A 27,996-nucleotide genomic window follows, 5' to 3' on the forward strand; every position below is an offset into this window, starting at 1 on the left:
CAGACCAAACATAAATCCAGACATGGCATGACCACCATAATGAAAGAACACAACAAACATATGTTGAGAAACTCAAACAATAACTGACAAACACAGACTAAAACAGGTACCTATTTATATAGAGAAAGTGTAACAAGGTAACAAAGAGAGGGGATAATTGTCAAGACAACTAACAAGGGTGACCATAGCAGAGATTGTATATTATAGGGAGATGAGAGGGTCTGTATCTTTTACCATTGGAGAAGGCATAACGGCTAATTTAATCATGTGCGGCACCTCTCAGCCTGTAATGGCCTCTGGTCTCTTTTCCTGTGTACTGCAAGTACCGCCCATGCGTACTGCCACAGCCACACCCGTTACGCTTCATTGGCTAAAGGTTGCAGGCTTGCCTTCCAGGGGCTTTAAACATAGTAACAAACAAGGGATTGAGAGCAAGCACAAGGTGAAGCAAGACATGAATACATTTCAACATAAAAGTCCCGAACTCAGACACCAATGCGTGCTGAGTTCATTACACTCAGTGAGTAGAGCTGTTGCCTCACAGCAAAAAGGAGTTCTGTGTTCCTTTTCTTTCTGACTTAAAAGGTCATCAAAGGAATAAAGAGAGAGCCTACATAGTATTAATTAACTTCTCTATGTAGTAATGATAGACCTACTCTAAGCTTGAGTCTTGGTGCCTTGGATATTGATATTTTGTTATTTATTTGTTCAAGCACTGAAGGTGATTAAGACTCCTAATGAATTTATGATACTAACTGAAAGATAAAGGCTGTGATATTAATGTTGTCCACTAGAGAGAGCCACAGGATAAGGAATCTTTTCAACCTAATGTTTTTCTATCAGTTTCCATTAAATAAATGCAGTTATCTAGTTCATTTGTACAACTATAGTATACTGACAGCACAGTTTTATGTAATGAGTGTACAGTGGGTATGGAAAGTATTCAGACCCACTTACATTTTTCACTCTTTGTTATATTGCAGCCATTTGCTAAAATCATTTGTTCATTTTTTTTCCTCATTAAAGTACACACAGCACCCCATATTGACAGAAAAACACAGAATTGTTGACATTTTTGCAGATTTATTAAAGAAAAACTGAAATATCACATGGTCCTAAGTATCCAGACACTTTGCTGTGACACTCATATATTTAACTGTCCATTTCTTTTGATCATCCTTGAGATGGTTCTACACCTTCATTTGAGTCCAGCTGTGTTTGATTATACTGATTCGGACTTGATTAGGAAAGCCACACACCTGTCTATATAAGACCTTACAGCTCACAGTGCATGTCAGAGCAAATGAGAATCATGAATTCATCAAAGGAACTGCCTGAAGAGCTCAGAGACAGAATTGTGGCAAGGCACAGATCTGGCCAAGGTTACAGAAAAATTTCTGCTGCACTTAAGGTTCCTAAGAGCACAGTGGCCTCCATAATCCTTAAATGGAAGACGTTTGGGATGACCAGAACCCTTCCTAGAGCTGGCCGTCCGGCCAAACTGAGCTATCGGGGGAGAAGAGCCTTGGTGAGAGAGGTAAAGAAGAACCCAAAGATCACTGTGGCTGAGCTCCAGAGATGCATTCGGGAGAAAGTTGTAGAAAGTCAACCATCACTGCAGCCCAGTCGGGGCTTTATGGCAGAGTGGCCCGACGGAAGCCTCTCCTCAGTGCAAGACACATGAAAGCCTGCATGGAGTTTGCCAAGATGGTGAGAAATAAGATTCTCTGGTCTGATGAGACCAAGATAGAACTTTTTGGCCTTAATTCTAAGCGGTATTTGTGGAGAAAACCAGGCACTGCTCATCACCTGTCCAATACAGTCCCAACAGTGAAGCATGGTGGTGGCAGCATCATGCTGTGGGGGTGTTTTTCAGCTGCAGGGACAGGACGACTGGTTGCAATCAAGGGAAACATGAATGCGGCCAAGTACAGGGATATCCTGTACGAAAACCTTCTCCAGAGTGCTCAGGACCTCAGACTGGCCCGAAGGTTTACCTTCCAACAAGTCAATGACCCTAAGCACACAGCTAAAATAACGAAGGAGTGGCTTCACAACAACTCTGTGACTGTTCTTGAATGGCCCAGCCAGAGCCCTGACTTAAACCCAATTGAGCATCTCTGGAGAGACCTAAAAATTGCTGTCCACCAACATTTACCATCCAACCTGACAGAACTGGAGAGGATCCCCAAATCCAGATGTGAAAAACTTGTTGCATCTTTCAAAAAAAGACTCATGGCTGTATTAGATCAAAAGGGTGCTTCTACTAAATACTGAGCAAAGGGTCTGAATACTTAGGACCATGTTATATTTCAGTTTTTCTTTTTTAATAAATCTGCAAAAATGTCAACAATTCTGTGTTTTTCTGTCAATATGGGGTGCTGTGTGTACATTAATGAGGAAAAAAATTAACTTAAATGATTTTAGCAAATGGCTGCAATATAACAAAGGGGGGAAAATTTAAGGGGGTCTGAATACTTTCTGTACCCACTGTATATCAGTGTTCTCAAACTCAATTCCTGAAGGACCACAGCCTGCACAAATTTGTTCCAGCACTAATCAAACATGCCTGATCCATCTAATCAAGGTCTTCAGGATTACTAGAAACTTCCAAGCAGGTGTGAGTTGGAGCTGGTTTGAGCTAAACTCTGCAGGGCTGTGGCCATCCAGGAACTGAGGTTTAGACCACTATATATAATTATATATATTTATAAACATAGGATTTCTGAATGATGACCTGCAGAATGGTGGCCAGTCATCTCAAGAAACAAATTCTAGTTCTGGAATATCTGAAGATGTTCATGGTGACCTCAGCCTGGATGCTGAAGTGGTGGAATCCAGTTCAAGCCCCTTTCATGAGTCTGATCCTCTCCTTGTAATTCTGCCTGAAATCTTTAACCAAGGATCTGGCTTCACTGAGGAATATTCTGCTAGCATGTCCCATGAGTCTAACCCTAGCTTTCTCATTGTGTATGTTAACATCAGCAACATTGACAGTTTGGAGATTGTTGCTAATGGCTCTTATGTTTGAAGTGTTTGTTTATCTTAATAAAACTTTTAATACTATTATGTAGTCTCGAATGCTTCTCTGATGTCCATCTCTGGGTCTGGGGCTCTACAAAGCTGATTAAATTAATGGTCATACCTTGGTATCAATGTTTTAATTGGTCAAGGATTCAGAGTCCACTTCTGAACTTTCATGATATCTTAAGTCACTTTAGCTAACGTTTTGAATGTTAGTTTATGACTATTGTTGAGCTGTGCTCTCAGGTGATGACCACACTGCCTATATAGTCCCTCATATGTGACATGACCCTTGTAATTCAACTGACCCTTTGATAAGCTCCTTCCCCTTTGGTTACTTCTAACTCAAACTTGATAGTCTTAAATAGGCTAAAATGAATTAAAATGGCATTCTCTTTATAAAATGTATATTATATGAGGGCTGATGGTATAATCCACAGAAAAAAATAGTTGCAAATAAGATTTAATGTTTTTGTCTCTTTTCTAAATCCTAATGCATCTTGTTTTGAGTGGCAAGAATAAGTTTGTGAACCCTTTGAAGTCATAGTCACACACAATCTGACATAACTAATATCTAAACAGTTGTTCTTACAAAAATGGAAGATGTTGATTCTATTAAAGGCATGGTTGAATGTGTGAGTTATATGAGAATGAGTTATAATCAAATATTTAGATTATCTCTCACAAGTAACTAACAATGAACGCAACAATCAACCAACCTGTTTGTCCAGCAAACATTTAGTGTAATCATATATTAACGTCAATGTCAAAAACTAACACCATGCTTCCTAATAATATCTCCAAAGGGTAGCATGTACAGGGTGAGCAGCAATGGTCCTAGTACTGAGCCTTGTGGTTCTCCATCTCTTCATTTACTGCTACAAACTGATAAGACCATGCCAGTGCAATTCCACTAATACCAACATAATTTGTGTCTATTCAAAAGAATGCTGTGGTCAAATGCAACACTAAGATCCAGTAACACTAATAGAGAGATGCAATCATGATCGGATGATAAGAGCAAATCACGTGTCTTGGCAGAGGGTGGGACTAAAGGGGCTCACACACTGGACACGAAGCTAAGTGCCGCGACACATCTTAAAATTCGAACGCATTATTTTCTATTGTTTTCTGGACACCGTGGACAGGCGTCGAATGTCGCCACCGGTGTGTATATACACTCATAGAAAACAATGTGTTCGAATTTTAAAGACGTGTCGCGGCACTGAGCTTTGCGTCCGGTGTGCGAGCCCCTTAAGGGTGCGTCTCAGTCAGCTCCCTACTTCAGTAGTCAGGGCACTGATCAGGGACTCTATCATTTTAAGGGCTGTCTCAATCGCAAAATCCTTCGAGTGCACTGAAACGTTAGTTTCCAACAAATTCCCACAATGCACCATGAAAATAAGGGAGCATCGATGCTCACTATGGCTGCATATTCCTACTATGCGAGCGCTAAAAATGTATGTTCTATATTGTATGAATCTGTTAGAATGAAATTCAGATGTCCGCCATGTCATTATCATGTGACCTTCCAGCATCAGTTGCGTTGCTTCACCTCCATTCACAAATCCTCAACCGTGGCCTCATGGGATAGTAAAGTGTCTATCATATGCACACTTCAGAATCTCTCCAAAAGTAGCAGGTCATCAAGGTAATTTTTGCTACACTTTTATGAGACTATTAATTTGGACATGCTGCTTTTGTCACATACTGTTTTTCGCTTATATATAGTAAGGAAGTATGCAATTTCAGACACCGATTCTGTTCCTTTAACAAAAGTTCTAAAGCGCATAAATCACAAAAGCCAACTCAATACACATCATGACACGAGTTAGATGTTTTAAAAACATGTTTTATTAAAAAAGTTTGTGAGGAGCACATTCAGATAATTAAGAGGAACACATTCAGTAATAATATACACAGCAGACTTACCTCTGTTCCTTGACAGTTTTCCAGCACCCCATCTCCTCACTTCCAACTGTTCCTGTCCCAACCTGGGAGGGGGGAGTATTCCGATCTTGGAGCCGTCTCCTTGGACAGCATGGCAAATATGCATAACTTTTACTCTATTTATTATATGTAAGTCTGAACTTGTGAAACCATAATTTAATTATATTTCAGTATAAACATACATCACTACGTAGTGAACATAATCTAGCTAACATTTATAATTAATTTACAGCTGGAATGTTGCAGGTATGTGTAACAAGCAAAGTCTTTATCATAATATACTTAAAATAACATAAAATATAACATCAGAAAGATATAAATTCTGCTGTTGTTCATAAACAGCAGTAGTAATGTTGTACAATGAGTATGTTGTCATGTTGCCTTCAGTGTCCTGATGTTAAGTGAGTCAGGGTCCTTGCTAGTGCCCGAATTTGTGTACATGGTATACAGATTCACAACCTAGGGAGCTAGTGAGCGGATTGAGACACTCCCTACTTCATCAAGAACACGTGCCACAACACCTAGAAAACTGTGTCCTCTTCAGTAACACTGGCAAAATGATGCATGCCCTCTCATTCACCTTTTGCAAGAGTTTCATAATCCCAGTCAATCCAATCTTTAAAAACACATCGTCTAATTTTCTGTGCATTTGACACAGAGAACTGGAGAGAAAACAAATTCTTTATCTCTTTTTAATTGGTTGCATTTTTTCTGTAAAGAGCAAAACCGGGGACCTTCTTTTGAGGCGACAGTGCTGATACCTCACCTGTTTATCTGTTCATTTATTATCCAAAGCTATTTAACTTTCCTGCTCACTGTTTCCTGCACTGCATGTTTGCATAACACATTCTCGTGCTTTCTGACAATGTGCCACTTAAGATCCCAAAACAAATCTCACATTCTCTCCACAATCCCTTTCAATTTCTAGTCCTCTTTCTCAACTTTGATTTTACTGTGCATTTATGTAAAGTAAGGTTTGCAACTTCAATTAAACTATATTTGAACTTCATAACCTTAGATCTATTGCTTATTTCACAGATTGTCAAACCACCATATCACAACGGCATTCTGGTTTGAGTAAGTGTCATTGAGCGAGCAGAGCGGACTTCTCTAATCAGAGTCAACATCCTCCATCCATACCATTACCTTCATCACCTTCTAGACTCCTACTTTGAAAATGTCTCCCAATTTAAACGGCTCACCACTGATGTGATCCTTGGTTGATCCAGCATGCTCCGATCATGTTTGTGTTCGGAAGAGGTTCTTTAGTGGACAGATCAGTGCTTCACTCTGGGTATGATGATATGATGTTGTAAAAAAGCATCTTACCGCTCACTACGGTTTGGAATAGTGTGCAATTACACCCCCTCTGTGTGAGGAAAAAACTTGAGCTGAACTACAAGATGCTTGGAAATGAAGATCACAAATCATCACCTGTCTGTGGTTGTTGAAATGAGGAAGCTCTTCCAGCTAATTGGCTCCACCGTACTCATCGCTGCCAAGTTTTAGGCACAAAATATTTTGTTTTCTATAGACCCCTTAAAAGTTTGTAAACATTGCAACGTTTCCTGGTGGGTGGGGTTTAGCTGGAGGCAAAAAGAGACGCTGGACTCAATGTTGACAAGCGTAAGATAGCATGTTTTAGAAGGGATTTATTAAACATAGATGCAGAAGAAGGTTCATAACTGTCCGAATATGTACAGTCACTGACTCTGCGGGACCGTGACAGCTACTTTAAACTTAAATTAACTTAAGTTTTGGATATTTCCTAGACAACATATGAATTACTTTCGGGTGGTTCGGGGAATTTTGTCAAGGCTTATTGTCTAATGTAACCTAATGCTGGGCTAACTATGATTATGGCTAGCAATGTGGATTATTTTAAGAGACCATTCAAAGGACGGCACACACATCTATCGCTGTATGTTTGTTTAACATTTAAGCTAGCTAGTGCGCTGAAAGTTGGCGACTTTTCACCTGAATGACTAAAAAGTCATTGTAACTATAATATATTAACATTATAGCAATGCAGGTCGTATTTTTATGAATACATTGATTGGAACCATAAGACTTAATACTTATAAATCAGTGTATGATGGATTATTATCATGTGCATTAAAAAAAAGAAAATGCATAACTTATAAGTAATTGTAAAAGTAAGAAGAGAGTCATATACACCTAGGATAGCTTGAGGGTGAATAAAGCTTGGGCTAATTTTCATTTGAATGTGAACTAATCCTTTAATATACCTTTATCCACTGCAGCAGCGTTGATGTGTTGTGCTGTATTTGGACTCTCTTAAATTATCATTATTCTCGTTGAGGATGCTAAACCAGACTAATCCTAACCCCACATCACACCTAACCCTACACCTGTTTATAAATATACTGGGGATAATGATCTGTTGAGGGTCAGATTTCAGCACAACACCTGTACAATTTTACCTACTTCACAAACACAAACTAGTTCTACATGAAACTAAAGAGGAATCAGAGACCAGATTCACAAAAATCTTCTTAAGAAAGAAGTTAAAATATTTAAGATAAATTCCAAGAAGTTTGTAAGAATGTTGATTGCAGTTCTTGAAAAATACTTAAGAAGTTCTCAAATGGTTTCTAACGAACATCTTATTGTCTTTCCTTAGAACGTCTTTGGTGTTTTATGACTGTTTGTCAGTTGCTGCAGAAGACTTGCTGATCAACTCAATGAAAAACATGAAAAAGCAGACATTTTGCTGTGGCGCCCGGGGAGCGATTGGGGTTAAATGTTTACCAAAAATGAAAATTCTGTCATTAATTACTCACCCTCATATCGTTGCACACCTGTAAGACCTTCGTTTAATCTTCAGAACACAAATTGAGATATTTATGATTAAATCCGATGGCTCAGTGAGGCCTCCAGTGACAGCAAGATAATTAAAAATATCTTAATTTGTGTTCTGAAGATGAACGAAGGACTTACAGGTCTGGAACGACATGAGGGCGAGTAAATGATGAAAGAATTTTCATTGTGAAAATGTAGTCATTTCACCATAAATGCATTTAATCTATATGGCTTTTGCCCAGGGTAAAGCAAGGAAAACAACAATGAATGGCACTCATCTCTTTGTGGAGGTGGAAAAACAAGTTCTTTATGACCGACAGGGTTTCTTGTATAAAGATTTAAATGCAAAAGAAAAGGCATGTTTTTGCCAGTTGTAAGTTTTAATTTAAAATGTTTGTGATTTTATGTTTGAGAATTTTCCAGTTTTCACTGTTATACTGTAGGGGCTCTATTACACATCTTCTGAAAGAGTACTGAATCTCCTGATCAAAACACAGGCAGAAAGGAGCAGAAACAAGCAATAAAAGAATTGTTTATGCAAGTTGTAGGGGGAAAAAAAAAACAATTCTCAGCTTTTTGTTCAAAATGTTGCTATTTTTAATTAAATTTACCCACATTAAAGTGATGATAAAAAAGAAAGCATGAAGCTGAAATAGTTTTTTTGTTGTTTTTTTAAAGCAGAAACTTTTTTCTTTCTTTTGATGTATTGCATGTTCAGATATTCATATAAAAAAAAATATTCTGGGAGCCTTTCAATTTATTTATTTATTTTTTTTATTATAAAAAATGCTACCGGTGGTTGGCAACATTTTTAAAGAAACGCTGGCGAGGAAAGAGTTTAAAAAATTGTTTGTAAACCACAGAAGAAACTCATACAGGTTTGAAATGAGTATGTAAATTACTTTTTTTCATTCTCACATGGTCACAATATAAAGCAAATATCAAATGTTTGATAGGTTATATTGTCTTCACATATAAACTACAATCATTCAATCTAAACTGTTACATGCAATTAAGCATCAATATAAAACTCTGTAAAGATGCTTTGAAACAATATGTATTGTGACACACAATATACAAATAAATTGATAGATGACCGTTACTATTACAACACACCTAAATGATTTAAGATATTCTTGGTTGATGTCTTTATTCCTATCCACAGCTCCAGGTAAAGATGCTGCTTTGGCAGTTTTCTCCTAGTTATCAAGCTGGACCATTTGTTCCAAATCAAGGGCCTTAGAAATGGAGAGAGACAAGAGATAAAACAATAAAACATGTAGAAAGAAATACACAAAGCTGAGCAGTAGGTTAGATCCACACTGCACACTATGATCATATGCTGTTGCACTGAAAGCTTGTACAGTTCATATACAATATTCAAGTGGAATTGTATAAATCATTAAATAATCATAAAAATTAAAAAAAATCACTGGTTAGTGTCATATTACAGTTCACACTGTTACTGGTGCATTTTTTGTGGTAATCTTAGTTCTAACTTACTTTTACTTCATAGAAAAGCCAGAGGAACTCAGATGAATCTTCACCATCTTATTGCAGCCAAGATCACGGTCCCAATAGCGTGTGCATTTTTGAGACTTATTGCATGTGAACCTTCATCAGAAAGCACAAAGCACAGCATCACTACAGAGTCTTATAACAATGATTTGTGTGAGAAACAGACCAACATTTAACTTATTGACTGCTAATGAGATCTAGAGAGGATGTAAAGAAAAATACATTTATAAATGACAATTCTCAAACTTTTGATTTGTTCCTCACAGAAAGGTATTATGTGACTTCAGAAGATATGGAATATGCTGCACAAATCATACTTTTATGGTGTTTTTAAAGCTTGAAATTGCATTGATAAGAAATTTACTGATGCAAAATGTATGAAGAAACAATACAAACCCCTGAAATGTCACACTACAGGCTGGTCTTGTGCGTGACCTCTGCAAGATCTGGATTCCTTCCTCCTGTAAAAGGCCAGCATCTACCCTAGACATGGAAACACATTATACAGAGTAAATTATTTAGATTTTAGGGACTGATAATTCTATACTTTGTTTTTCACACATTCATTTGAACAATTCTATAATGATTTAAATGGATGAGGTCCATTTCACTCCAAACCTGTATGACTTTCTTCTGCAGAACACAAAGATCATTTGAAATATAGCTGCGAGCAGCAGTTATCGGGTTCAAGCGTTTAAGGCCTTTAAGCATTTGTGAAAAAAGATTTTATATTTTATTTAGCAAGCATGTAACCATTTAAATAAACAATACAATTTTCCATAGGAAATATATGGTTATTCAGCCATGTCATCGGAGTTGCCAAAGAAATACATAATTTTATACCCCTTTTTAACAGTTAGTCCCACCTATGGCCTGATCTCCATAAAAGTTCCAATGCTTCTGTAAAATCATGTGACGTGCACACCTGATTTTGAGAAGATCTACACAAATCAGGCAGGAAGAGGGCCACTTTCAGCCATTTCGTAGGGGTTTGCAATAGAAATACATAATTTTTACCCCCTTTTAACAATTATAGCCTCACCGATGGGCCGATCTACATAAAAGTATTCACGCATCTTTAGAATCATGTGCCTCGTGCTCACACAAAGCAAAGTTTTACCTGACGATTTGACTAACGGTGAAGTAGTTATTGCCGTTTTTTTACCTGTTATAGTGCCACCAAGTGGCCAGTCGCCGCGTCCTTTTTCACGTGTCCACAAAATAAGTTCTTACATAGATGTGGAGTTTGGTGAAAATATGTTATTCTGTTCTTGAGTTATGACCTTTTTAGTAAAAGTGTCTCCGCACACTGTGAAGGTTTTGGCGGCGCTTAGGGACCGTGAATCGTAATTTCACTTTTTTTTTGATAATTATTGACAATCAGACTCCAGAGAACCTCGCTGTACTTGATTGGTTCTGAACAGGACAAACTAGAACTAGTTCACAAAAGTAGGTTTTTAAAAAAAATCCAAAACATCTGAAAATTGAGGCAGGGATTCCAACGATATAAGACACTTTGAGTCTAGGCCTAACGGTTCAGCAGTTATGAGCCATTTCGTACTTTTGAAGTCAGGCGGATCAGACGAGCCTTGGTGACGATGTAGACGGTTTGAGCACTACCAGCCCAATCACATTTAGGGGAGAATAATGATCCTTGGAAAATGTAACAATTACAATATTGTTTCAGTGCTTCACGCTTGAACACCTACTAAGGTTGGTCAGAAAACAGTTTCATTCCCATTGAATTCCATTGTATTTTCCAAAACTGTTTGGGACATCAACAGTTATTTTGTGTTCCTCAGAAGAAAGTAAGTCATAACATGAGGGTGAGTAAAATGACAGATTTCTCATTTTTGGATGGACTATGAGTTTAAATATGTGATAAATAGTTCCTAACAACAGACATATTCATACAGGAACAAGACAGAAGGTGATTTCACATGTTTTTCTTACTTGAGTTCTGTTAGACTGGAGCAGTTCTGGATGATTTGGAGGCTCCAATGAGTCCACATCTCACTTAGACAGTCCAGCTTCATTTTCATCTTTTTCAGTTCAGAGAAAGAACAGAGAACTTTCCTTAATTCATCTGAATCTTCTTGGAGAATTATCTGTATAAGTTTGTCCCACTTAATGTTGATTAGCTCTTGGCATTGAAAGGTGAGAGTGAGCGACCACGAAGATTTTGAAGTTTCTATGCAGATACTATAAAAGTAAATAAATAAATAAAATCAGAATTGGCATCAATGTTGTTGTGTCTATAAACCAACAATTAATTTTTTCTTCACCTGAAAAGCTCTTCATTGATTGACAAATGAAGTTCACAATTCTCAAGTTTTGTAAATATAAAGCGGACATCAATGCTGCAAATCAAAGGACAGAAAAAAGATTTATGAACTGAACATAAAACAAAAGCACACTGAAGGATGATAACTCATGTGTTCATAAAATACATTAAATGTATAAAATGTATTTTGAGACATTACCGTTGTGATCTCTGGGTCTGTTCTCTTGTGAGAGCGTTTATCAGTTCATCAAGATCATGATCAGAGTCTGATGAAACTAGTATGTTCAAGCTGTAAAATCAGTGTACAGACCAAATAATCAAGTTAACTTGCAATAACAAATAATAAAAACGTAATGACATTAATAAAATGTATGTATCACTGGTTAACCAACCAGTGATGTATGAATAATATAAAAAAATAGAATGAATTATACAGATATTAATAAAATCCATCATGTATCTGTCAAAGCACTTGCCTTACTTTCTTTTCGTGAAAAACAGGCAGAATCATGAGGAAAATTTCAGATGATAATATGCACTCAGTAAGATTCAGTTTTTCGATGTACTTGCAGCAGTACAGCAGGGCCTGGCAGTCTGTTCTGCTTATGACTACACCATATGCATCAATTATTTCACAGGTTTCCATAACTTGTTGTACAAAGTCATTCTCATTAAGTTCATAGAGACAGTGAAAGTAAAAAAGTGATTTATGTGTGTGAATATTTTGACCCATTTCCAAAATCCATTCTTTCAGATAAGTCTGTGTTTTTGAATGAACAACGAGACCATGTTCCTCAAGTGTGCGTCTCACATCCTTATTCAGCAGACCAAATGCAAACTGCACCACAGCTGAAAAACGGGGAAGACAAATACCATGACTTGAGTATTTATCAATGGGTAACAGCGGTGTAAATTTTCTCTGGAACCGTTTTTTACCCAAAAGGACATAGTACAGAGCAGTGAAGAACTCCTGAAAGCTGAGATGCATGAAACTGAACATCGTCTCCTGGTGGATTCTTCTCTTAAACAGGAACTTGCACAGGAACGGATTGCCAGCAGGGTCTGAAACTGTTTCATAAACACTTTTCTCATCCAACAGGACTTGCTGTTCCAGCATCCCTCTCTCTGCCAGCTGACCCAGACTCCTCAACAGGGTCTTTGACTGACTCGAACCCTGGCAGTGATGCTTCAAGAGAGTGCACACAAAGTCAACGTAGATGGAGGTGGTGGTTTCCAGTCCACTTGTTACATCTGCAGCGGTTTTGAGTCGTTCCTTGATAGTTGTGCAGATGATCCAGCAGACGACAGGGATGGAACAGGCGGTGATGAGAGTTTCATTCTCCTTCACAAGTGTGTAAGCCGTCCTGAAATGTTCCTCATTTTGAAAAAACTTCTGGAAGTACTCCTCTACCCCCTTTTCTGAAAATCCCATGATCTCAGAGAAACGCTGAGGTCCTTTGAGCAGTTTACTCAGTGTATATGTGGCTGTAGATCTGGAGGTGACCAGAAGGAAGGACTCTGGCAGGATTCGACCCCTCAGCAGGTCACAAAGAATGACCTCAGCTGGGGCTTTCTGAAGCAGATCAGTGTGTGGTGACATGTCATTAATGTCCTGAGTGAGTCTCAGCTCATCAAATCCATCGATGATGAAGAGCATCTTCTCTGGTGAATGCTGTAGTACCTGTGAGATCTGATCTGATGTTAAACTACAACTGCAGCTCAAGATCTCCGCCAAACTCTTTATGCCACAAATGCGGTTTATTTCTTTACACTTTAAGTGGAACACAACATCAAACCGCTCTTTGTAGAGGTCACCAGATGCCCAGTCCATCATGATCTTCTGCACAGTGAAAGATTTCCCATTCCCAGAATTCCCCTGCAGTATAACAGCACTGGGACGGATCCCGTGTCCATTCGGGTCGAACAGAGAGTTCAGATGGACAGAGTCATCACTGCTCCGGGCGCTGAGGACCTTCTTGAAGCTTTCTCCACTGGATCTGATCTCTTGTTCTCTCTCTTTTCGACCTCTATGTCTCTGAAGGATCAGAGGTTGTGTGTAGCGCTCAGACAGCAGCACATGTTCACCAGGCAGTGAGTTATACTCGGTCACACACTGATACTCGCTGCAGATCCGCTCCTTATATTTTAAAATCACAGAACTTGTTGCTGCACACATAAAATAAGCAATGTTAAACAGGGTTAGTGCATTTAAAACTAATTCTGATTCTAATAGAGTAAAACATTTTAGAGCAGACTGTAAGTAGCTGCCAAATTAAAAGGCAAAAGAAACATTCAAGACATATCAGATTTATCTCTTACCTGAGGTTTGTGTTGTTTCAGAGGGTGGGCGAAACAAAGTAGAACCTGCAGAAAATTAGACAAAAACATGCACCTGTCAATTTTGGGATTTTGCACTTTTTTGGGGGATTTGCTCCTTTATCTAGCGTCTGTAGATTTCAATTACAGTACATTCACTGATCAGGCATAACATCATGAGCACTGACAGCTGAAGTGAATAACACTGATCATCTCTTCATCACGGCACCTGTTAGTGGGTGGATATATTAGGCAGAAAGTGAACATTTTGTCCTCAAAGTTGATGTTAGAAGCAGGAAAAATGGGCAAGCGTAAGGATTTGAGCGAGTTTGACAAGGGCCAAATTGTGATGGCTAGACGACTGGATCAGAGCATTTCCAAAACTGCAGCTCTTGTGGGTGTTCCCGGTCTGCAGTGGTCAGTATCTATCAAAAGTGCTGCAAGGAAGGAACAGTGGTGAACCAGCGACAGGGTCAAGGGCGGCCGAGGCTCATTGAAGGCTGGCCCGTGTGGTCCGATTCAACAGACGAGCTCCTGTAGCTCAAACTGCTCAAGAAGTTAATGCTGGTTCTGATAGAAAGGTGTCAGAATACACAGTGCATCTCAGTTTGTTGCGTATGGAGCTGCAGACCAGTCAGAGTGCCCATGCTGACTCCTGTCCACCGCCGAAAGAGCCAACAGTGGACACGTGATCATCAGAACTGGACCACGCAGGAATGGAAGAAAGTGTCTAGGGGCCTCATTTATAAAGCGTGCGTACGCACAAAATTGGGCTGAAAACATGCATATGCCAGTTCCTGCACAAAAGGTGGGATTTATAAAGAAAAACTTGACAGGAAAATGTGCGCACCTACACGCAAAATTTGACCCATGTGTACGCACATTTTGAAGACAAAGGGAATTGGCGACACCGACGGTGAGCTGAGGGACTGACGGCAGATGAAGGAAAACCACTTTAAATCCTAATTATGAGTCATAATCATAAATACAGTGCGTGTTCACAATAACAGTTTAAATAAATAAAAGAATGATTTAAACTTGCATGGAAACTCACATTTTCATTTTGATTTACATTAATATTAGGCTACACTTTCACTAATGGCGATAAGCACTGAAATTACATTACGCAGTCATTACGGAGAAGTTAAACAAAAATAATATGAATTTAGATAGTAGATGTGCTACTTTCGATCAATTTTCTTGTGACACACTGCTTTAATGACAGCGAGGAGTGAAAGGTGCACAATAATTCCTCTTTAAACTAAACTGCAGATGTTATGACAAAATATTTTAGCGAGAAGAACGATCATTGATGCACACTTAACTTGGATAAGTTGAACACTGCTGGATTCGGTGGTCGAACGGTCCGCTGTCCAGTTTGAAGAGCTCCAATGATAATATCTTACTGTACAACCACAGCTGCAGGAGGTGTTGATGTCATGTGAAGGATCTTCAAACAATTACCACTGTATTTGAAGGATATAATTTGAGGAAAATGGTAAGATTTGCACATTTCCTTTTTTAAAATACTTTGTCAGTGACGCGCCAAGACAGACAATTACACTGCAATAAATAAGGCCTATACGTTTCCACTAAAAATAGCCTATAAACTTCCTAAAAGATGTTCACCTTATCAGCAAAACTGCATAAATTTAATTCAAATTGGTTTAAACTATTAAAATACTATGTATGGCACAAATTGCATTTATAGTCCATATCTAATATTTTCTAATGTCTTGTACCTTTGACGGTTTTAACCATAGTGTCACATGGATGGGAACGTGCATGGAAATTATATGCAGATGAGGTTATGCATAGTAAAACTTGGCGTCATAAGCTCCATATATGGTGATTTCGGGGAGGAGACAGGGTGGAGATGCACGTACAGCTCTTGTGGGGTGTTCCCGGTCTGCAGTGATCAGTATCTATAAAAAGTGCTCCAAGGAAGGAACAGTGGTGAACCGGAGACAGGGTCATGGGCGGCCAAGACTCATTGATGCACGTGGGGAGCGAAAGCTGGCCCATGTGGTCTACTGTAGCTCAAATTGCTCAAGAAGTTAATGCTGGTTCTGATAGAAAGGTGTCAGAATACACAGTGCATCTCAGTTTGTTGTGTATGGAGCTGCATAGCAGCAGACCAGTCAGGGCGCCCATGCTGACCCCTGTCCACCACCGAAAGAGCCAACAGTGGACACGTGACCATCAGAACTGGACCACGGAGCAATGGAAGAAGGTGGTCTGGTCTGATGAATCATGTTTTCTTTTACATCACGTGGATGGACGGGTGCGTGTGCTTCGCTCACCTGGGGAACACATGACACCAGGATGCACTATGGGAAGAAGGCAAGCTGGCGGAGGAAGTGTGATGTTTTGGGCAATGTTCTGCTGGGAATCCTTGGGTCCTGCCATCCATGTGGATGTTACTTTGACACGTATCACCTACCTAAGCATTGTTGCAGACCATATACACCCTTTCATGGAAACGGTATTCCCTGGTAGCTGTGGCCTCTTTCAGCAGGCAAAAATGGTTCAGGAATGGTTTGAGGAGCACAACAACGGGTTTGAGGTGTTGACTTGGCCTCCAAATTCCCCTTAAATCAAATGGAGCATCTGTGGGATGTGCTGAACAAACAAGTCCGATCCATTGATCCACCTCACAACTTACAGGACTTAAAGGATCTGCTGCTAACATCTTGGAGCAGATACCACAGCACACCTTCAGGTCTAGAGGAGTCCATGCCTCAACGGATCAGGGCTGTTTTTGCAGCAAAAGGGGATCAACACAATATTAGAAAGGTGCTCATAATGTTATGCCTGATCTGTGTATCTTTAAAGGCCGTTTTCTCAAAATTAGTCAGAAATTTCCACTTCAGCAGCACTTACTTTACAGTTTTATTATCTATATTCTGAAGATTTTTATAGAGGGGTTTGTTTATATATAATTTGCCTGACTTCATACAACATTTTATTTCTAAACAAATGGTGAAATTTAATTTTTTCTGGCTGTTGACAATATTTTCTGATGTATGAAGTGATAAAAAGAGATATGAAATCCCCTCTGTAAAAACCTTTAACTCTAATGGTCAAAAAAAAAAAAAAAAAAAAAAAAAAAAAGAGACCAATGTTCAGATTTGTGTTCTATTAATGTATGCAAATTAGTGCATATTTAATTAGATAATGCCTTATTTGCAAATTTAAACATAACATTTAAGAAAACTTACTAAAAATGTTTGCGATTCTTTTAATCAACTGGGGAAGTATGGTGATATCTATTAGTTAATGTTTTACCCTACCTGGGGTGTCTCAAATGTCATTAAATTATAAGATTTCAACAGCTAAATCTAAAACATATTCAGCATTAATATAATTTTATTAGAAATTATCTAGTACATTTTAGCATATTACCTGTGATTACACCTGAAAATACATTATCAAAAAAAAATATAGTCAAAATGATCAGCATCTATGAAATGTACAACACATTTTACTTACTAGGTGTATTATGTATGATGTTGACATGGCCTGTTATTGTATTGTTAGTGAGCACAGGTGCTGTAATCTGACTTCCACTCTGAGCTGCAGCACTGACATTTGGCCCAGCATTGTGATGCACTAAATGACAAGGTAAAAATGTATTTTAGGCACCCAATGACTCTATTATTAATGTTTAATGTTGTTCATTTTAGCCTTTAATATCATATATGAAATGAGCACTTATTCAAGCTTTGTGTAATGATTTGACATCAGCTGAATTCAGGGTGATTGGGACATGAGGTCAAATGGGACAGTATAACTATAGAATTTATTTTCTCACTTAATGAGTGAAAATAAAAACTTTTTTGCTGAGCCCTAGCTGTGAGATCACATCATTAAAATGTGATGACCTCATTAGTGTGACATCATGTAGGTGGGCGGGGCAGGCATTAAACAGGAAGTTGACTGTGAAATGCATGAACTGAGGAAAGGGCATAAGCTCTTGATAGTTTTAGTAATAAGGTCCTAAAATTGTCATATAGCTGCTATATTGTACAAAGTTTTTGGGTGGAAGGGACAACCACAAAAATATTATAATCATGAACTAGCTACATTTTGATAAAATAAAATGACCAAATTCTGAAAATAAAAACATTATAGTTCAACTTTTTTTTTTTTTTTTTTTTTTTTTTTTTACAGATTTTTTGTGCAATAATAAACCATATTCATGTTTCTGTTAATGTTTTGTGCAGATTAAATGTGTTTTCAAACAGTTCAGGATTGAATGAACAGAATTGAACAGTATGAATTTTGGACCTGAAGCATTTTTTTTTTTTTTTTTTTTTTTACTTATTTTCTTGATTTTAAAATGTTTAATGACTTTTGGGCTTCATGCCTTTTACCTCAGTTGCATGTGTATGAATTTTGGATGGATTTATAAACTGAGAAATGAAGTTAAACAAAATAAACATGGACTCTAAATGATGATGAACAGAAAAGGAAATATTGCATATGAAGTTATATCAAAGTATAAACTAACTTGTGCAATACAGTAAATATTCTTACACTGCCCTAAATCAGTGAAAGATGTGCTGTCCCAATCACCCAAATGTTATCAAAACTTTTTGTTTTGGCTCAGTTTACAGAAAAGTGTGTCACGCATCATCATAATATAACACTGATTCCTCCTCAAATGGATAGTTAACATCTTCAGTATTACAGAAATATTTCATGTGTTGCTGAAGTTAATTTATGGCAAAAGATGGAAATCTAAAAACTGTCCCAATCACCCTTAATTCACCTTAACTTTTTTAAAAAGCACATTATAGACTAAAGATAAAGCTTGAAAGATCATGTCACACCCAAAACCATGAGACAAAAAATAATTAGAAAATGCCCAGAAGACACAGCCTACTGTTAAAACCGTCCATTTCAGTCAGTTCATTCTCTGCAAGAATAGAAACACAAACAATAATAAACAATAATATAAAAGTGACTGTGTTAACAGCTTGCATTAGGAGTCTTACCAGCAGAACAAGTTTATTTAGCGTGAGTTTTGCACTGATATTCGCAAATATAAAGACGGGACCGTCTCTAAAGTTACACCCGACACTGGTATGCACGTTTAACTTCAATAACATTTGAAGAGAATAATTTACAGTCATAAAACCAACTGTAAAGTGTTCATCTACATGTCAGCTGTGATGCACCTTTCATATTTTTTGATATTAATTCAAATAAACTGTCAAATCATGTAAAATGTAATCATGTAATGTAATGTAAAAATACTATTTTTACTACTATATATGGACTCAAACATAAATATGCCATCATTTAAAGCTCAATAACATTTGAAGGCAATAATTTACAGTCATAAAACCAACATGTCAGCTACGATGCACACTTTTCATATTTTTTATATAATAGTGAAAATAGTAATTTTTACATATGATTTGACAGTGTATTTTAATAAATATCAGAAATTTTAAAGATGTGCATCACTGCTGACACCCAGATGAACACTTTAAAGTCGGTCTTATGAATGTAAATTATTCTCTTCAAATGTTATTGAAGTTAGAAACGGGCACACCAATGTTGGGTGTAACTTTAGAGACGGTCCCGTCTTTATGTTTGCGAATATCGAACATCAAAATAACTTCATGCCAGTGGTGAAGTTACCTTATTTTCAAGGATGTAGAAAGCCAGAATGACGCTGAAGACTGGTGTTCCCGTTATCAATCGCTCCCGGCATTTCGAGAGGATGTCAGAAAGAGAATTTAGGCGTTTGTCAATACCAAGTAGGCGAAGTTCAGACTTGTGTCTTTGTTAGTTCGGACCGGATAAGTTCGACTCAGGAGGCAGGGCTGCCAGGTTTTCACAACAAAACCCACCCAATTGCTTCTCAAAACTAGCCCAATGGCATTTCAGGGGGTCCCACGGTAAAAAATCGCGTTCCGGGGGGTAAAATTTGCGTTTTTGGCAGGGCTCCCCTGGTTAAATTCGCATTCGGGAGGATTCAGCAAATGGTAACTACAGCAGCGAACTTGATAACGCTCGCTCTAGCTACTCCAGTTAAACACCACTCTGCCTCTTTTCGTTTTCATTTAAAAGGTTTTAAACATTAATAGCCACACAAATGTGGTTCAGGCAACTTTCATTGATACAAAGATGTCTCAAGTCCGCACAAATCTCCTCTCCATACTCGATAAAGGGGACCGATCAGGAACACATCCGGGGATTTCGGATAGATGTGAACTTTTAATAGGTTGTTTGCAATCACGTGGTTCTGTTGACGCGCGAAGTTCGTAGCGATCAAGAAGTGAAAAAATAAGAATGGAAGAGATGGAGAAAAGTCAGTACTGTGCTGGTTTAGACAGGTTTAAACAGAAAATCACAACATATGTTGGACGTAATAATTATGTTATGAAGAGGAGCGATTTTTCTGCTGAATTAGACTTGACTGCCATCGAGGCGGAAGATATAGAGAATATGAAGCTGCCATCACGCCGCCTTCAGTTCTAGTCTGGTTTGTTTATATCGCTGCCTTTCTAAAGATTACTGAGGGCACAAAAGCAAGATAATAGGATTTTCCAGTTATCCTGGCTGAATTTAGCCCTGATTCAGTTGCATGAAAGCAGGCTAAATTAAGATAAATTAAGTTAACAACCAGGCTAAGATTAATCTCAGTAATTTATCTGTTAGTTCTACTGTCAATCCTACTAGAAATAATGTGCATTACAGTCACTCCATGGCCTTCTGTAAATATGTTGCATCATTTTAATTATCCTGCATTAAAATATTAGATATAGTGTCATTCATCCAAGTATGCCTGTTATTTTACTGTTATTATGAAGACTGCTGTTCATAATGCTGTTAGAGGTTATATTATTGCAGTTTGTTTTGATTAAGCCTATCCTTTAATAAAGGATAATGTATGTCACTCTTTCATGTGTACATGCATTTTATTAGGCACTGGTAGCAGTGTGTTTATCTTCCCAAATTCTAGATCCACTTCACCAGATCAATAATTATGTAATGTACTGGACATTCATGAGAAAGGTGGGAGACCACAATGTTTCAATCTTTCATCACTTGTCAGGAGCTTTAGAGAGAATAAATAACAATGATTAATATATTGTGTTACAGTCATGGTTCAGTGTAAATATGAGCCTTTTTTAAATGCTAAAATCAGCACAAAATATGTCAGCAGACACTATTTCTCTAATTTGTACATTATTTTCACCAATCCAGTCACTTACCAGCCTGCAAAACGTTCTTGACATGTTTGTTCTTTAAGAGAGATAGATAGATAAGAGAGATAAAATAGATAAACGATTAGATAGATTAAAAATAGATCAGATTATCAGATTGTAGATTAGATAAAATCAATTAGAAAAAAAAACTAAATAAAAATAGATGAGACTGATTAAATACACAGATAAACTACAACTGTTAATTTGTGGAAATGAAAATAAACTCCTTGAATTGTTATGATGGTTTCAGTGGAGCACTGGTTATTTGCAGCATGTTATTAACCTCTATCTATAATTGTTGTTCAGTTAGGTACACTTTAAGACATTTTATTATTTATTTATTTATTGAAAAACAGAAAAGGTACTGGTAATTTTCTGCCAGGACATTACCTGTTAAGTTGTAACCCTAAAACACAAAATGCAATGCGTTATTTAAAAAACAGGTAAAACGCCTTTGAAAAATAAACATGGATAATTCCTTCATATTGTGCCCTATTTTTATGGAATTTTCTTAGAGTGTAACACACGACTAACCAATACACTGCTCAAAACTATAATTGCTCAAAATCTCTTAATAAGAATATACATAAAATGTAGTTGTTCAATAATTCAGTGTTGAATTTAAAAATGCAAATATCTGATCATAAAGATGTTTTGTTTCTATTACTTTTACAAATAAAATATATTTTTACATTATTTTTTTAAGAACGAATCATATTTTTAATGTGTATACTACACAAAAACGCAATTTTACGTCATGGCTACGTGATGATGTCACCACACAATGACATCACAACATCATTTAGCAACTTTTAGCAACAAATCGACCCGCCTTTAGATTACAACGACACCTCTTCATATGTTTCCATTAGAAGCTGTTACTCACGGGTTAATCCATTTTTGCATCATTGATTCTGTGATCGATCCTGTGTTCTGTTTAAGAATGCCATAAATGAGCACTTATCCCAACTATCTAAACCTGGCTTGACATAGCTGCACGTACTCATCCTGGCTCAGCTAACGTGCAAGTAACAGACTAAGCCAGAATGCGCCAATTAAACTAGCCCAAGCTGCGCTTTTTCTATTATTCTGGCTTTCTTAATTAAAATCAGGTCACGTCCAGCTTGTTTACTTTGAACCGGAAGACACTCCCACTTTTGACGCAAGGCCTCATGGGGCATAGGAAACGTAAATGATAAAAACAATAAGAAAGTCTTGTCTAAAACCTGCGATAGCTTTTTATTGGTTAAAACTGAATGATTCTCTTTACAGGCTACACTCTTTCTTAGATATCACGTTTACTACATTTAAACAATGTTTTATTCAGTTTGCACATGATGTCACAGGGTGGCGTGAAATTTAGATGGAGGGCAGGAAGTGACTTTTTACATAGGGAAGCACTATGAAATGCGTATTTGCATTGTTTATTGTTGCTCTAATTGATCTATCCGATAAACCACAAGGAGCTTTTATTGTGTACCAAAAGTTGTTGTTCAACAGGGAGAAAAATGCAAGAAATTGATTGAAAAATGCAGGAAAAAGTGGCTTGTACTACTACGTCTGTAGTCGGAAAGAGCCAAGTTGGATAATGCTTGTGTGTGGTGACCTGCTCCTGCATCGCATATGTACTGCAAACAGAGTTTGTGTGAACCTTCTGTTAGGTGCCTTGCTCAAGAGCACCTCAGCCATTTCTTGTCGGTATTGAGAGTCAAATACACAAACTTTGGGTTACCAGTCTGTCTCTCTGTAACCATTACGCAACGACCAACATTACTGTAATAGACAGCGGCACGGTGGCTCAGTGTAGTGTCTGCAGTGTTGTTTCAAATAAAGAGAGATGAGGATCTAAATGCAAACAGTTTATTCCACATCTGCACAGTAATCCACAAACAGGCATGACATGAGTCCAAGCAAAGAAGCGTACCGCCAGTACCGCCCGTGTGTACCGCCACAGCCACAGCGTTTATGTTTTTTTGGCTAAAGGTTGCAGGCTTCCCTTCCAGGGGTTTTGAACATAGTAACAAACAAGGGAGTGAGAGCAAGCACAAGGTGAAGCAAGACATGAATACATTTCAACATAAAAGTCCCGATCTCAGACACCAACTCGTGCTGAGTTCATTACACTCAGTGAGTAGAGCTGTTGCCTCACAGCAAAAAGGAGTTCTGTGTTCCTTTTCTTTCTGACTTAGAAGGACATCAAAGGAATAAAGAGAGAGACTGTGTAGTATTAATCAACTTCTCTATGTAGTAATAATAGACCTACTCTAAGCTTGAGCAGATACATTTAGATGTTGGTGTGTTTAATAGACAGTGTCTTGGTGCCCTGGATTTTGATATTTTGTTATTTATTTGTTCAAGCACTGAAGGTGAAAAGGACTCCTAATTAATTCATGATGCTAACTGAAAGATAAAGGCTGTGATATTAATGTTATCCACTAGAGGGAGCCACAGGATAAGGACATTTTTCAACCTAATGTTTTTTCTACCAGTTTCCATCACTTTAATTGAAAATAAATGCAGTGATCTAGTTCATTTGCATAAATACTGACAGCATAGTTTTATAAAATGAGTGTACATAGAAATCTGTGAAATGCTTAAATATTGTTAAATGTTTATTTAGCTTTTATAGACCCCAAAATAAATCATGTTTTTCAAGTTATTTTGCTGTCCATTGAAAATGAAGAGAACATTTTATTTGTTTTACAAGATAATGTACATTATAAAATTTCTAAAGACATTTACTATTGTGGTAGCTATACAAGCTACACATATTCTAGAAATAAACGAAAAAATTAAAAGGGTCTTGAAGGCACAGTATGTAGAATTTTCACCTTTAGAGGTCACCTATTCAAGACAAAGATGTAGCTTGATGACGCCGAGTTTGAACGCTGAATCTTGGGAGGTGTCGTCTTCCCCTCACAGCCGGTGGAAAAGAATCGGGATGGGACTCGGGCAGAAATCATGTTCATGGATGAGATTATTAACGTTACTGTAGTATGGAACAGAGCAGGGCCGAGATGTGGGAGCAGAAACGAGGCTGCTAGAGCGTTTGTTAATGAGAGAAGAGTGTGACACACGGCTCGACAGCAGAGGAACTTTTATTATGCCACAGTCACCGATTCTGCTTCTTCCTGTCAAGCGTGAGGTTAAGCAGTGCTGTTTATCATATTAGATACATTTGAATGTATTGCTGCCAAACGAACACTGTGAGACACTTGTTGAACACTGTAAGCTTAATCAATTTTAGAGTATCATATTAATAAACGCTGGATGGCTTGTGCTAATGATTGACCGTTCACAAAGACCCGCCCCCCTTTAGTTACTGTTATGTCCGACAAGCAATGCTGATCTCCTGCCACACACGTTCTCACGCAGTGAAAAATACATGGAGCAAAGAGGAAGCTAACAACGCGTCGACAGACAAGACAGTGCCGGTTACTTTTGATATGAAACAAAGTCTCAAATATTTTGTTTATTTCTAGTTTATTTATAGCATCAAATAAACATGAATGAACATCAGAAGGAATGTTGTTTCAATCGCGGAAAGATATCAGTACACACCATTTTTCAAGTTCAAGCCCACCTGTCAATCTATCTCCTGACTGCTATGTCGGACAAAATGGCAGATTCGGAGTTATGATTGGTTAGATTGCCTGTCGAAGGGTCAGTTGGCATGCAATTAAATACGTATTGTACGATGGAGAAAATGCTGTATTATACTGTTACTAAAAATAAAGCTGCATCTGATTTGTCAGAAGGATTCAGACAGGTAAGTTGTATAAAACACGTTAATTGAACAGAGGCACGGAACTGGACAGGAATGCAGACTGGTGAGTTTAGAACAATATGCAGTTAGAATGTTGACTCAGCCTGAAGTAATTTTAATGTCTCTTTTGTGAAGTGACAAACGACCTAAATGGCGTATTGGTTGGAGGACATGTTGCTAATAAAACATATAATATATTAAAACATCTTTGGTGTTTCCATGGTTTCTAAAAAATAAAACCGGAAACTGAGGGTAATGCGGGTATGATGTCACTGACAGGCGACGCACGGACAGTTGGATACATACATGTCCTGGTTAAAATAGCTTATTTCTCTGGATTTAAACATTCTTTGAAACATTTGGGATAATACTGGTAACTACACAAGTCAACAAAATATATAACAATGTATTAGTGGTTTTTGAAAAATCCTACATATTGTGCCTTTAAATGCTTTAGGTTTTGAGCTGCACATTAATTTGAAATTGACCTGACATCCTATGACATGCGATTAATCTCAATCTAAAAATGTTTAATATGAGTCCACACTTACATATATTATGATATTCCTTACATATTTTACAAAGTGGCTAATTAGTACGAATTCATACGATTTTTTCAAAAAGCGTCACCAGAACGACAACCTAACCCCGCCACTAAACCTACCCATCACTGGGTCGTACAAATTTTTATGACAGTAGGCTGAACATTTGGGGTAGTTTTGACTTACCTTAAAGTTAACACTAACAGTAGGCCTAAGTGATTTTTTTTTCAGTCAGTTGCCCTTGTGTTGCTGTAACATGCTTCATCAAACCCTAACTTTCAGTAAAGATTCAAGTTGGACTTTTCTGTAAAAAACACATTACACACAAAAAAACAACCCAAGTTAGGTTTAAAATGGACAAACCCAGCAGTTGGGTTAAATGTTTGCCCAACATGCTGGGTAGTTTTACTTAACTCAACTATTGTTAAAAAAATTACAGTATTGCTTACTTAAAATGAACCCAAAATATCTTGAAAATGAACATTTATTAATATGTTTAATAAATGAACATTTTAATTTCATTTTAGATTCATTTTAAGTCAGCCATATAGTCATTTTCAAACAATAGTTGGGTTAAATAAAACTACCCAGCAGGTTGGGCAAACATTTAACCCAACAGTTGGGTTAAAACAACCCAATCGCTGGGTTTGTCCATTTTCAACCCAACTTGGGTTGTTTTTAACCCAGCATTTTCTAGAGTGAAGATTAATTTCAATAAATTCACAGGGTTAGTTAATGCTTGGACCCTGATAATTGCCACTTTCAGCTATATTTTGTATTTATTTTATATATGATTTGGTATAGATTAAGTATAGTTGATTGAATGCTTGTTTTCTTTGGTGTTTCCACCCCTCACAGTCCTCATACCACCCCATAAATCATTTCCTAGATCTCCTGCCTCAGATGTAGGATGTTTTCACTAATAGCCTAATCACGGGTTGCTTCCCGTTAAAAAAACTCAGTTTTATCGGTTTTTTAATACTCTGGCTGTATCGCCGTTTGTAGCAGATAAATATGTGGAAATTATATTAAAATTTGATCAAAAAACATTGTGATGTTACAGATATTGAAGCAAACACGCCTAACGACCCTCCGCGCGCTACTCTATTATGATTGTGTTTATTATTATTAGTTAATAATAGCATACTAACACTCGTGTAATTGTACGTCAAGATGAAATTGAAACAGCATGTTTGTAATACAGGGACGTGCACAGACATTTTGGGGGGCAGGGGCTCAAGTGGAAAAAAAAGGGCACTTATATTTATTAAAAAAAAAAAATAAACCCTTAAATATATTAAGACAACTCCTGACTTCCCTTACACTCATGCAATTGTTTTATACTCCACAGATTTCTACAAAATAATTAATTCACATATAGAGACCATGGTCTTCTTTAGTATTCACTAGGTTTATCACAAGAGAAGGCAACAGCAACTATTTTCAAGCTATATATTTAGAATAAATGACTGCATCTAGGAGAGGGACATAGTTTCACTAATAATTTGTTTAAATCAATAAATCATTTTAATTTTTTTTTTTTTTTTTTTTTGGTATTAATACTTCTTTCATGAAGTGGACAGTTTTAAGATTGTGGTCCATTTTTGCTGCCATGTCTTTTACTCTAATGGAAAGAAAACTCAACCCTAACCTACACATTTAGATGGTGTTTGTTTTAAGCCTACTACCCTCCATCTGTTTGCATCTGTAGATTTATTCTAAATTAACCAAAACAAGCTAATCAGCATATTTAAACACGTCAATAATTTGTTTTCCTGAACTGTTAATGCATTATATATTATAACAAATGCCGGCAGAGGGCACCAAAAGCGTGCTGATTTTTGTTGTTAGACAGCACAGCACAATCAAATACACGATCAAAGCCAACCATGATTCAAAATATGTTATTAGCAAAAAATAATATTCGGCCACTTCTTTGTGATAGAAATGCTACAGCCACTGTAATTTCTTCAACAAGAATATGTGGACACCAAACATGCAAAGACAGAGCGAGGGTTTAAACTTTTATTGATGTATTATCATGTGCGTAGATTTAAGAATATAATTATGTAGCTAATGCTGTATTATGATTTTTAAATAGTTTTAATAAACCATGCATCCTTAGAAAACTGTCTAATAATGCGGTTCATGTGCGTCCATGGAATGATCCTCTTCTGGTATTGACAGCCCTACAGTTATCTTCACCATGGTTCAAAACGCAATGCATAGCACAGTAAAATAATTGAAATTATAATATAACATAAATTAGTATCAAATCAGGCAGATGCGTTGATGGTGGTCAAACTATTAATGCAGCGTTACATGTAAAAATAACCATAAATAGCCAAAATTTCAGGTTTGTGAACATAGGCTAGCCTACCTGAAAGAAATGCACGGGATGCATCCATCTAGAGCTTTTTTTCTTTTTCGCTTCTCATCGCCAGACAGCAGTTGCATTTTCACGGGAATAGCTGTCACAAGTTTTCAGCCAGCAGCAAACTCGAGGTGGGGTGAGGAAGGGCGGGGCGCGCGAGCGTGCGGGCATGA

General features: G+C 37.4%; 1 protein-coding gene across 2 annotated transcripts; it reads right to left on the reverse strand.

The window, feature by feature from the left end:
- Positions 1-8,625: 8,625 nt before the first annotated feature.
- LOC137012597 (NACHT, LRR and PYD domains-containing protein 1 homolog) lies at positions 8,626-20,075 on the reverse strand. Of its 2 annotated transcripts, XM_067375930.1 has the most exons (11): positions 19,568-20,075; positions 18,804-18,836; positions 17,408-17,527; positions 13,919-13,963; positions 12,076-13,765; positions 11,799-11,888; positions 11,601-11,675; positions 11,269-11,517; positions 9,712-9,798; positions 9,301-9,411; positions 8,626-9,035 (listed from the first exon to the last, which is right to left on the reverse strand). In XM_067375930.1, the coding sequence occupies exons 2-10, from the start codon at positions 18,817-18,819 to the stop codon at positions 9,303-9,305; spliced, it is 2,481 nt and encodes an 826-aa protein (XP_067232031.1). In that variant the 5' UTR covers positions 18,820-18,836; positions 19,568-20,075; the 3' UTR covers positions 8,626-9,035; positions 9,301-9,302. The 2 variants fall into 2 exon arrangements, with proteins under 2 accessions (XP_067232031.1, XP_067232032.1); XM_067375931.1 differs by lacking the exon at positions 17,408-17,527.
- Between the last annotated feature and the right edge of the window lie 7,921 nt (positions 20,076-27,996).

This window comes from Chanodichthys erythropterus, chromosome 22 (genome assembly GCF_024489055.1).
Source record: "Chanodichthys erythropterus isolate Z2021 chromosome 22, ASM2448905v1, whole genome shotgun sequence".
Lineage (NCBI taxonomy): Eukaryota > Metazoa > Chordata > Actinopteri > Cypriniformes > Xenocyprididae > Chanodichthys > Chanodichthys erythropterus.

Excerpts from the sequence above, each read along its gene's own strand:
- LOC137012597 (XM_067375930.1), bottom strand. Across the intron at positions 11,676-11,798 it reads CAGACCCAGAGATCACAACG|CATTGATGTCCGCTTTATAT; the intron begins GTAATGTCTCAA and ends TTTGATTTGCAG. Across the intron at positions 9,799-11,268 it reads TCCAGTCTAACAGAACTCAA|GGTAGATGCTGGCCTTTTAC; the intron begins GTAAGAAAAACA and ends TTCCATGTCTAG.